At 41.2% G+C, this 13126-nt stretch overlaps 1 protein-coding gene across 1 annotated transcript in view; it reads left to right on the plus strand.

The window, feature by feature from the left end:
• LOC119742440 (pyruvate carboxylase, mitochondrial-like) overlaps positions 1 to 13126 on the plus strand; it is a 29919-nt gene that overhangs the window by 13546 nt on the left and 3247 nt on the right. Inside the window, 9 exon segments of the mRNA XM_038218361.1 lie at positions 342 to 354; positions 357 to 578; positions 4338 to 4562; positions 6072 to 6228; positions 7796 to 8036; positions 8674 to 8923; positions 10158 to 10402; positions 11379 to 11558; positions 12769 to 13017. Coding sequence (XP_038074289.1) covers positions 342 to 354; positions 357 to 578; positions 4338 to 4562; positions 6072 to 6228; positions 7796 to 8036; positions 8674 to 8923; positions 10158 to 10402; positions 11379 to 11558; positions 12769 to 13017 — 1782 coding nt within the window.

Consider the following 13126-nt stretch of genomic DNA (forward strand, 5'->3'; position numbering starts at 1 on the left):
AAATAAATAATGAGAAAATGTTTGAATCCTCAATTTCGTAATGACCAAAACCTTGGAACTGGCACTTGCGATGTTTGGTAACAAGTGGCTGTTGTTATCGTCATCGTCACTTGGCTTCTGTGAAGGCAGTCATAGTTTTTTGTTTAAAGTGTTGGAACTCTGCATTGAAATTCCAACATCATACATGTATTCACCTTCTCTAGTCTACCAGTTGTCGGATATAAATATTGAACATGGTGGGTGTCCAGGATTTCATTTTTTCCATAAGTGGGGAGAAAGAAAAAAAATATGCTTTTGTTGGTTAATAAAAATATTGGTCTTTTCTGTTCTTTTCCCCACAGACAAACATTCCTTTTTGCAGAATGTTCTGACCCATCCACAGTTCGTCAAAGGCCGGGTGGACACCTACTTCATTGACGACAATCCAGCGCTGACCACGCAATTCAAGCGCAGTCAGAACAGGGCCCAGAAGCTACTCCACTACTTTGCCAACTTACTGGTGAATGGACCGTCCACTCCACTGGCCACTGGGCTCAGACCAGCGGCAGGGGAGGCCCCCATACCCCAGCTGCCCTTTGGTAAGCCACAAATCTGAAAATAACCAATCTACCAAAGTCAAATTTTTGATGTTGTATTTTTGATGTTGTATTTAAAGTTTGAACTATTGATCAGTTATTCCCGACTGCAGCAGTTTTCACGAAAAAGGATCGCACAACAAGTTAGTTGCGTTACTGTGCAATATACATGCCCTGGTCTACACTGCGTTGTGAGGAATTTTTTTTATTGTTTATTGGAAAATTAGGACCGAGTTATGGGCACTATGCGGATTGGAACAGGGACAATCACTGCCCTTACCACTGCTGTTTGCATACGATTGCAAATCAGTCATGAAACAGCTGTTGAGTTCTGCCTGTCATGACAATTCTTTGTTTTACTTTCTTCAGAATCAGGCGGCAACTTTAACAATTCTGTCATCGGTTGTAAGCCATTTGCAAGTAGTATTTCGAATAATGTCTGGCATTTGGAAATATATTAATCACACTCAGCACTGTCAAATTTGAATTTCAAAATGTATACATTCTTACTGGGAACTTCCGTGGTTATGGGAACACAACCTTCCTCAATTCAATTCATTCTTGAACCTCCTTGATTTATATTAAGTATACTTGAAATATCCTCATATTTTTATAAATTTTAGAAAGGAGCAAGCAAATAGTAGCTAAGAATATTCCATCAGAATTGTGTGAGTAAACTATCCATATGTCAACAGTAACCCGAGTGACGGCATTGCAAGACCTTCCCCTTTTGCTTTGTTAATTAATGCTGAAGTTGCTTTTCATTTATTTCACCCTAATTTGTTGATAATCAGAAGATGCTGGGTAACGCTATTTCTGTTCCGAGGAAAGTTTGGACTTGCATCATGCTCTTCAGTATCAGAACAGTTTCATCGTTAAAATAAGGGAATGTTCAACTCTTTTTAATATCATGGCTTTTTCCCACCAAAAAAACAAAACAGCAAGATGAACTGATATACAGGGTGGATAAAAAAAACCCGAAACCGAGATATTATTGCTAATTGAAACAGAAGTAGGGCACATGTGAATCAAAGGGAGATATCCTTTGTTAGGGTTGAATCTCCTCTTTAAAATGACACCCTGATCATGTCCTTACATTCACGGTTGACTGAGCAGTGACCAATTTTATGAAATGGTCTATTTAGAGACTTTTCATGGTGAAATCTCTTTTTCCCCCACCTGCCTTGATTGGCAACCATAGCCTTTCGCTCTGTGACAATTGACACAACAAAAACCACAATTGAAAAGTGGCGCAATTCTCTAAATAGACCCTTTCATAAAATTGGTCACTGCTCAGTCAACCGTGAATGTAATGACATGATCAGGGTGTCATTTTAAAGAGGAGATTCAACCCTAAGGCCAAAAAAAAAAAAGTCTCCGGTTTCTGGTATGGAGCTTGCCCAAAAAGTGGTGCGGCGACGCGGCTTTTTTTTTTTTTTTACCTGATTTTATTGCTTCAAATGTCGGCTGATGACTGCAAATGGTGCCCGACTAAAGTTAGTGCAAATATATGGGAGTCCAGAGAGGCCACATAAAGCTTATTCTCGACCATAACCCAATCTAAAAACACGTTAAAAGTGTGCAGCAGCAGGATTCCAGTCAAACCAGTGAGTTTGGCGGTTTTGAGACATCATCTTTCATTGAAAAAAAAACTTTTTCATTTTGCCGACGCGCATGGCTACGGCGACGCGCGCGCTTACCAGAAACCGGAGACTTTTTTTTTTTGGCCTAATAGAAGATATCTCCCTTTGATTCACATGTGCCCTACTTCTGTTCCAGTTAGCAATAATATCTCGGTTTCGTGTTTTTTTTTATCCACCCTGTATTAATGAGTGCATGCGAAAAGCTGTTTCACACGCAAGGAACGGAGGCATGCAGAACGGTAGGAGCCAACGCATACACATGCAAACGGTCATGGTATTTTTGGTGTTGAGCCTAAAATCTACAACATAAAGTCAAGACAGTGGCAATAAAAGATTGCCAAAAAGTGGAATGCAAGGACGTGTTAAGGCAGATAATGAATGTCAGCTGGGTCTTCTTTACACATTACTTTCCTTGGGGCCTGTAAGCTTGGTCGGCTAATTTGCATTGCTTAACAAAGGGTCTTTGTTATGCTAATATCACTACCATCTGCTGAGACAACAGCAGATCAGCAAGTAGACCTGAAGCCAGTCTTGCCTCTTGTCCACCTGCTCTATCTTCCTGTAGTATGCCTTGAACCTCAACCACTGATCTCCATATGAAAGTCTGGATAGCCCATTTGCTGTTAAAAGTGAAGTCACCGTCTGCCATGTTTACTCCTCTAAGAACAATAGATTTGTAAAGAAAGATACTTAGTCAACAAATTATTACTTGTTGTTTTCCAAAAAACTGGAAAATGGCAACAAAATTTATTTCATGTACAAAACTCTGTTTAGAAAAGAGAAGTTTCAGATACTTTTAGACAGCCCAATTTTAATCATTTTGAACAATGGGAGTGGTTGCGACTGGTTCCCTCCCCACATTGGAATGGAAGGAACGGAAACCAGTGCGTTGCTTTACTTATTTTACAGCTTGGAATGGCCAATGGAGATCTCAAATAAAAGCTATGGGGTTTGCTGAATGTTCAACATGCAGTATTCAGTGTGGAAATTTACATAACAAAAAATGCATAGCCACGTGACTGCCTCGTTAACATGAGTCAGAGAATAAGCCATTTGCGAGTTAACTTTGAATAATATCTGGAATGCTGACTGAATCCAGTGCTTTGCACGTTTTAACATTGCATTCTCCCAACCAAAGAGACTGTTACTATATCACTTGATTCGGGGCAAGCCTTATGCAAGCAACCCCCAACTCCGGAATGGTCTGGTGTCTTTGTGCCATTCTCACCAATTTTGAGCAATGTATTGGTGCTGAGCGTCTCTTACGTAACTATGCAAGAGCTTGCCGAAAATCATGTGATGCAGCAACAGTGTCTTTGGTCTGGAGAGTTCAAAGTTAAAATGTACCAAGCATTTTGAGCAAGTCTAGATGTTTTTTTTTTCAAATTTAAATCCCAAAGGGTATAGGTCACTCAAAATGGCTTATATGGTTGGTTACTATAATCTGTTCTCCATATGAATCAGCATGCAAGCTATAAAATGAAGTCAAACCAAAGAGTGACTTTGGGTAAAACTTCACTTGTTTTGCCTGCAAACAGGAAACAAAACAAATGCTGCTCTATGGTTTCACTTCAGTTTCAGCACTGATTATGTGGAACAGATACTTACTTTGTAACCATCAGGGAATGACTGTTGTTGAAGTATAGTTACTGGTCCCTTTTGCCGTGATTGTGCCCATAGTTTTCCATTGGATAGATTTGAGCAGTTTGGTTTTTGACACATCTGACGGGCTTCAGATTCTTTTCTTATCTTTTGATGTCACACAATATGACACAGAGAAATGTGTTGAGTTGAAATGTGTTTAACTTTTTTACCAACCCTCATTACCACACATTTGCTGATTGATCAGAATGTAGATTTACTGCTTTGATATTTTGGAAAATTGCTCAGGTTTGCAAGCATAGCAGTTTATCACTGTGCTTCATGGTGTATTACACATGCAGTATAAATGAACCCATAGACACCAATATATTGTAATTTTTTCCCCCAACTTAATTCTGTTACCAGTGTACACAGGCCCGTAAAAGTGGAATCGTAATATTTCTTTTCCACTTCGCATCAGCGTGCCAATCGTATTTAGCTCTGTCATTTACTTGTCTCAACTTGTTTTGCTCATCAGGCGTGCCTCCACCCCCTGGCTTCAGAGACGTTCTCATCAAGGAAGGACCCGAGGCTTTCGCCCGAGCGATTCGCCAGCACAAAGGCCTGCTGCTGATGGATACAACCTTCAGAGACGCACACCAGTCGCTCCTAGCCACCCGCGTGCGAACGTATGACCTCAAGAACATCTCACCGTTTGTGGCTCAAAACTTCAGCCAACTCTGCAGCATTGAGAATTGGGGAGGTAGGTGATAGTCGCAAGTGGTACCAGGAATCTTGTCAGATATTTCTTGGGAGCCTGCATGTTCAGGATGTAAAGGTGCTTCCCCAGGGGAGCGTGCATTGCAACATTACCCCCCCCCCCCCCCCCCCCCCCCCCCCCCCCCCCCCCCCCCCCCCCCCCCCCCCCGCCAGGGTATTTTGGCAAGAAACCTTGCTGAACAAAGCAACATGCAGCTCTTGTCAAAAAGACAAGCCTGCACAGTGTAGCAAGACCATCAGGTTGGAAATCTCAAGGCCAAACTGCCCGAGAGTCTGTGGTCACCAACTGCAGCAGGATACAACTGTGGCATTGTTCAATGGGACTAGCTCTCATTGTTTCAGAATTGGCCGTTTATCCATGGTGTTGATGGCTCTAGTCAAGCAAGGTCCCACATACTTTTACACCTGATGCACTGCATTGCGTCTAGCAGGGTTACATGTAGGGTTAAAGTACAACTCCAATAATGAATAAAAATAAATTGTAAAAGAATGCTTTCTTTATTTCTGGAAACCTGTCAATAATTACTCATTTTAAGAAACATACCATTTTACTTGTTTTCAGTACCAATCACTGTTGTAACTGCATTAAACTTATAGACTCGGGACCTGGCCTAATAGGAATCGGTGAATGCAAATGCGGTGCAAAGGGTGACAGTTCTAACAAAGGTTCTTGAAAAAATATGAAGACTTTATTTCCAAAAACGCGATATCCGCCATTTTGTTCCCTTTTTAGAATCCTGCTCTCTCCTGGCTGCCCATCATCCATTTCGACAGTTGCTTTATACTTAAATACAACTTAAGAATACAATAAAGCGAAAAATGAAGTTTAAAAACAAGCTGTTATACTGTTTATTTTCTTTAACCCTAACAGAACTCAACCCATCAAACCCCAACAGCATGTATTGTTGGCATCTGTCAAGATGGGTACAGTACCCCTAAACTGACATTGGGTTGGCAATCATGCTAGGGAGTTGGGGATAATATTGTTTCATAACCGTGCAACAGTTTCACCTTATTTCAAATGGATATGTCATATTTTAAAATAAACTCATCATACTAAGATCGTGTCCAGGATTGAATATTTTGTGGCTAGCAAAATGACACTTGCACGATGGACAAGTGGTGAATAAAAAGAGTTGATGTTGAGGTCTGAACATGACGTAATTATTGCGACCAGTATCATATGTGATGTGATCAAGCTACATGAGTTGTTTGTCGACCCTGGTCAAAAATTGTTTTATTACAGATTTGAAAAGAGCACAATCTCAGCATTACTGCTGTGAAAACTGCATGCTGATACCATCTTCAGTTCAAAAATTATGGAAGTCGGAACACCAAGAGATGTGATGAAGTGGCCCTATTTTGGCCTGTATCTCCAAATAAAAATTTCCGACAAACGACTCATTTAGCTTGATTGCATCACATATTGTGGAAAACGTAACCCTAAGGCTGGCTGATTATATTCCGGATCCATTTTTACCCGTCCAATCAGGTGCTACGTTTGACGTGGCTATGCGGTTTCTCCACGAGTGCCCGTGGGATAGGTTGGAAACGCTGCGAGAGCTCATCCCTAATATCCCGTTCCAGATGCTACTGCGTGGAGCCAATGCTGTAGGCTATACCAGCTATCCTGACAATGTTGTATTCAAGTAAGTCATAATGAAACAAATTTATGCCTGTGATGAGTACAGACTTATCCTTCTTAACCCTAACTCCCTAGGCCTTTTTGCTAGGATTTAGCACAATCCTGCAAAATCCTCCAATTGGCCTCATGGAAAAATAAATCCATGAATATGGTCCATGGAGGGGTGACCACTGCCTGAATCCTGCAAAATCCTCTGGCTATGACTGTCAATAGGCTGAGGCAGAGGCAGTGACATCCCGGAGCAGTGCGGAGGATGTCAAGTATAATCAAGGACTAAATTTATGCACGGCTGAGCATAAACAACACAAGGTCGGGCCCAAGACCTTGACACAGTGCGTACTCCGAAATCAGCAACACACTTCTGCCATGTAACCTCAATCCTGCAAATTCCTCCAATTTGCAAAAAGGATTTTTGAGGATTTGGCATGGTTAGGGTTATGGGGACAAATTATTCTGAATCAGGAAAATTGATTTGATTTTTTGCCTATTAAATTGTCATCGACACCACGAACTGACACTCACGTGCAGGTGGGTGTCAATTCGCGAAAACCACGTAATCAATTTTGGTTTCACGAGCTGACATCTGGTAGTGCACGCGCACATCAGACACTGATGTAAAATAGGAAGATTTTGTTTTTCACGAAGTGACACCCAAGCATGATGCGGCAATACAGTACGGAGAAAAACGGTTTGAAAGGTTTGAGAGGAATTTAGTCCATCCGTATACTTTTGTGCTTATACAAAAAATAAATTAAAAACTGTTTTAATTGGTAAAATTAAGGTCAGTGTTGGTTTGTGAAATCGAAAATGTATGGGGTGCACTCTAAAAGTTTCAAGTGACACATTTTTGGAAATTTCCGTTTGTTGTTGGTTTGTAATTGGGTGAATCCGTGAATGGGGGCATGCCAGTGTTGACTTGACGCACACGCTCGCATGGCTGCTATTACTGAAATCAAAAATATGCATCTTCAAGCCCGGTTCATACTTCATGTGAAAGCGAATGCGAAGCAAATTTGACGTCATAAAACATTCGCTGCCAAATTCGCCCGAGTTGAAATTTGTTCAACTTTTACGAATTCGCAGCGCGAATACTTGCCACGACGTCACAAATTCGGGTTTGCTGTTGCTTTCCCGCAGAGTATGAACCGGGCTTAAGTCCTGCAAGTCCTCCAATTGCCACCATGTTGAACTTGGATTTTGCCGCAATCCTCAAAAACCATCCGTTACTTCTTGAATTTCTTCAGTGGACATGGAGGAGGGGTGACCATTGCCTCTTTCCTTCGAAATCATCCAGCAATCACTGTCAATACATGGAGGCATTGCCAATGATATCCAGAAGCAGTGCGGATAGTAGCCAGTGTAATGTAGGCCTCAATGCATGGCTGAACATAAACAATGCAGGGTACAGCTTACGACCTTGACACAGTGCATCCTTCAGAATAAACTGTTTCAGCCATTCGGTCTCAATTCTCAAAAATCCTCCAAAACCGCCTGGTTGATTTCGGAGGATTGAAGAGGGTTAGTGCTAAGCCTCGTTTTGCCGCATCTGAACATGAATGTTGTCCTTTCAGATTCTGTGAGCTTGCCCATAAACACGGCATGGACATCTTCCGCGTCTTTGACTCCCTCAACTACCTACCCAACATGATCCTTGGGATCGACGCGGCCGGGGCGTCTGGTGGGGTGGTGGAGGCAGCCATTAGCTACAGCGGTGATGTCTCTGATCCTAGCAAGACCAAGTACACCATGGATTACTACATGAAACTGGCTGATGAATTGGTCAAGGCTGGTACGCACATCTTGTGTATAAAGGTAAAACAAAAAATTCATTCACTCCATTAAAGGGAATGTACAACATTTTGCTCTTGCTGAAATTTTCATTGGTAAATGGATTTGAGGAATTAGAATATCGTAGCAAATATTGTTAACCTGACTTGTTTCACGTTTTGGGCTTGAAGATGCTGGAAAAACAAAAAAAACCCATCATGTTCTTGTAGTCTGGTTTCCTGACCCCACTTAAGATGAAACAGAGCACTTTCTTGACTTTGGGGAATTCAAAGGTCAGAAAATCAGTCCGGCAGGCTTCTACCCCTTCACAGGTGTGTAATCAATTGCAAAGAAAATGTGGAAAAACTAATTATGAAAAATTAAGGGCAGTTTTTGAGAAAAAAAACCAGTTTACTCCAACGCTGGTCTCAGATGCTTTCATTGAATCAAACCAAAAAGTATAACCAAAATAACAAACATATTGATTGATCAACCAAATCATTGTGGGCCTAGAAAGTGTCGTTAAGATCAGACAGGCTACTTTTGAGGGCTGATACTTTTCAACATCTTGCGGAATGTGAGTTTCTGAACTTTGCCCCAGTGGGCTGTAAAATTGTGGAGTACTTGTAATGCCCGTCAGCGAAGCTGATAAACATGAAAGGATCTGGTTGTTTATTATTAGGACATGGCTGGACTGTTGAAGCCAAGAGCAGCTTCCATGCTCGTCGGTGCCCTGCGTGATAAATACCCAGACATGCCCATCCATATGCACACGCATGATACCTCGGGCGCCGGTGTGGCGGCCATGTTGGCAGCTTCTGATGCTGGGGCAGATGTTGTGGATGTTGCCGTGGATACCATGTCAGGGATGACCTCTCAACCTAGCATGGGAGCCATAGTAGCAGCAGTAGAAGGCACAGAGAAGGATACAGGTATCTCTCTTACTACCTATAGAGTCTAAAAGTATAGCTGTTATGTGGCCTGCCCATGGCTATTTTTCACAGGGTAACCCTTTCCAGGGTGTGAAATCTCAGCTTTAAAGCTGATTTCAGCTGGTTTTGGTTTGGATTTCAGCTTAAAAGGAGTATCCATCATTTAAGGCTGAATGATTTCTAACTGTAACATCCCCAAAACAATTTGGAATTTTATCTCGAGTAGTCTTAGAATTGTGGAGAAAACATTCAAACAAAGGGAAAAATGAATTTAATTAATGACCTTTCACCCCCAGGTCTCGTAATGATATGCACTTCTGTTTTTTTTTGCATTTACTCACGTGAGAATGAAAATGTAGAACGTTGTTAAGTTTTACCCAACTACAGCAGATGGGTTCTAAATTAAGTGAAATAAGCCTGAGCAGATCATTGGTGCACTCCAATAAAAACAAACTTATTGGAGCCAATCGTAAATGGCCAAAATGTGGGTTTTTTTTAAAAATACCTAAAATACCCTCAACTTTATTCACACAAAGTGAAACTGGAACAGGCATCTTTAGTTTGTCAGAAAATTCTCCTCAGGGCCATTTCTGATCTTTGAAAATTGATCAACTACTTCAGCCAAAACTCAGACAGAGATTGACATGAATTTGGACTAATGGTGTCACATATCTTTTCTAATTCTGTTTTTGCAAGAAATTAGTAAATAAATATGTCCCAACCCCTAGAGAGATAGGATGTCCAAAAGCTACTTGTGTTGCAACATTTCGCACATTTTTCATTCAGCGCAAAAGGTCTCGATGTTTGACTCTCCTTTTGGTCTGGTTTCCCCCACTTTTGCAAGCTAACACCCCACTCTCAAAAAGGTAGGGAAATATTGGACCCTCCAAAAAATAAAAAAATATATGACTCTTCGCTCTGCCAATATAAGCAACAAGTTTAATAATTGTGTCTGTATTTTGGCTGAAAAACAATGCCTCCAAACACTGTTGGCAAAAGATGGCATCTGGTGGATTTGGGTTTTTAGTGTTTCATAAATAATCCCTGAATTTTTCAAAGAACGTACTGGAAATTGCTTGTTGGAGAAGACTTTTGACCACACCCTGTGAAATAGCCAGTTCCCCGTCTTCTAATCCTTCTGTCATTTTCCTGAACAGTCTTGTAAAAATCTGCTATCAGAATAAAAACATCTGAAAATGTCTTAATCCTTGTTTGATAATTCTCCCGTTTCCAGGCATTGCTCTGGACAAGGTCTTCAATTACAGTGCGTACTGGGAGATTGCCCGCCAGTTCTATGGACCCTTTGAATGTGCCGTGACCATGAAGAGCGGCAACGCAGACATCTACAAGAATGAGATTCCTGGCGGCCAGTACACCAACTTACAGTTCCAGGCCTTCAGTCTCGGGCTGGGTCATCAGTTTGAGGAGGTCAAGAAGGCCTACGTAGAGGCCAACAGATTGCTAGGGGACCTGATTAAGGTTGGTGCATAAGCGTTTCTTCAAATTTTCAGAACTTCTGCTGCCAGTTTCGCAAAACCTTTAATACACAACTCCACTTATACCACATTTTATTGTAAAAGTTGCCAAACATTTCAGTTATGACAGATTACACAGAGCATAAGTCAACTCTTTCACAACACGTTATGGTGTAAGTTACAGTTGTGGCGTAGGGGCTCAAGATAGACTAATTAACTGACTAATCGTGATATTTGTAAGGCCTGTCATTAATCAACTTAGCAAGGTTGACTTAAGCAATTCGCAGCTTTGTTTTTGAGGTAAAAAGGAAGTAAATGAAACACTATTTTACCCATGGCAGATGTTTGAGTGTTGCTTCCAGATTCCGTAGAAAGTTGTACATAACTGTTTTTTAATTGGCGGTCAGAGGTGATCCAACAACTCTTTTATAACTGATTAAAAATATACGTAAACAGCCGTCATTAAAGCTGTGATTTGCCTCGTCCAAGATGTTTAAATGATTTAAAGCGTTGAGCTGCAATGCCAAGTTTAGTGAAATGGACTGTACATGTAAGTTTAATGTGTAGCTTCGCAGCAGATTCATTGTGAATCAAATTAGGTTTTGCCCTTCACCAACGTTTAAACACTGTATACTCAGTGTGTTACCTCCCGTGTGAAAGTTGGACAAAATCACTCGGGTGGGACTCGAACCCACGACCTCCTGCTTTCTAGTGCAGATGTCTTACCACTCGACCACCGAGCTAACGGGATCGGTTGGCCGGTTCAAATCTGATGTACATAGCAGCGGGTACCGCATAAACTATTATAAGATGGAATTTGATTTATTTCACCCCGACGCAAAATTCCATCTTATAACAGATTCATTGTGTAAATTTGACAGACTTGGCGTAATGTATTTTTTGGGGGTTAAATCGATTGCTGATATCATGAGAAACAAATGTTCCGTAATTGTCCTTTATCTCTGCTTCACCTGATGTAGGTTACTCCCTCGTCTAAAGTAGTGGGTGACCTGGCTCAGTTTATGGTCCAGAATAAACTGGATGGAAACAGTCTGGTTGAGAAGGCTGAGGAACTGTCCTTCCCAACCTCAGTGGTGGAGTTCATGCAGGGATACCTCGGCCAGCCGTACGGCGGATTCCCCGAACCACTCCGAACCAAGGTAAATTTGTGAATCGTCAAATTCAAATACGGCATATCTGTGCTGACAAATTATGCAAAGTTGGCTCCACAGCTTACCCATTGAATAACTATTCTCCACTCATCGAAAAGTTGACGTCTCAAAGACTTAACAAGATAATGTTTATGGTCCTCTGTAAATGCATTTTGAAAAGTGCCAGAAAATCAACTTCAGCTCAATTAATCCAGCAAGATGCAATTAAGCAAAAGATTTTTAAAAAAATAGGGAAGGGGAAAATCACCTTGCTTGCATCACCATGTAGCCTTTGAGCTTCGAGTACTGCTTGTTTTTGGAGTAGTTGGCCAAAAGCATGGTACGGAATTAAAAAAAATAAAATATTTCTGAGCTGATTTGCTTTTACTGTGGCCTTGCTTCCACTTGGGTCTTGCTCAAGTGTGGATATAATACTTCATTGATCTTAAATAAAGCAGTTTCCTACATTTCAGCTTTGTAGCTGGGTTTTGCTTTGGCCAAACCCACTAGTTTGGCAAGTCTGCTACAAGTTAAAAATGGTTAATATTTTTTTTTAACAAGACCTCTTTACAACATGGACTCTGCACTGTTAAAATTACAGTAAAAATTGAGGTAGCATAGTATAACAGATATATCAGTTAGTCTCCTAAACGTAGATTGAATATCTTTATATCTTGAAAGAGTGCCATCTGTGAAACAGTACCCACATTGAGATGTGCCTTTGATCACTTTCACTCACATTTTTCGTTCACTGTGCTGCCTTGCAATATTTTTAGTCTGCAGAGAACACTTTTGGCACAGGGCATTCTAATAATACTCCATCTAATAATATTCCATTTCTTTTTGTAAATGCTGTATTTGGCAGATAATTAAGGACAAGCCAAGAATTGAGGGTCGGCCTGGGGAGACATAGGCACAGGGCATTCTAGTAATATTCCATCTGATAATATTCCATTTCATTTTGTAAATGCTGTATTTGGCAGATAATTAAGGACAAGCCAAGAATTGAGGGTCGGCCTGGGGAGACATAGGCACAGGGCATTCTAGTAATATTCCATCTAATAATATTCCATTTCTTTTTGTAAATGCTGTATTTGGCAGATAATTAAGGACAAGCCAAGAATTGAGGGTCGGCCTGGGGAGACATAGGCACAGGGCATTCTAGTAATATTCCATCTAATAATATTCCATTTCTTTTTGTAAATGCTGTATTTGGCAGATAATTAAGGACAAGCCCAGAATTGAGGGTCGGCCTGGAGAGTCGCTCCCAGCTCTGGACCTTAACAAACTCCAGGCAGATCTGATGGAGAAACACGGGCCCCGCATCAGGGAGGTGGATGTGGTCAGCTCGGCCCTCTACCCTAAGGTCTTTGATGACTTTCAGGAGTTCCGCAAGGTGTACGGTCCCGTGGAGACATTGGCAACCAGGCTGTTTCTGGTCGGCCCCAACATAGCTGAAGAGTTTGATGTGAGTGCCATGGGTCGTGATCAAGTCCTAAACTATGGCATTCCAAAATTCATTTTGTTTCCAGGGAAATCACTCTCAAAATTGGTCAAATTTAAGTGTGGAGTTATTT

The sequence above is a fragment of the Patiria miniata genome, unplaced genomic scaffold, assembly GCF_015706575.1.
Source record: "Patiria miniata isolate m_02_andy unplaced genomic scaffold, ASM1570657v1 HiC_scaffold_6, whole genome shotgun sequence".
Taxonomy (NCBI): Eukaryota; Metazoa; Echinodermata; class Asteroidea; order Valvatida; family Asterinidae; genus Patiria; species Patiria miniata.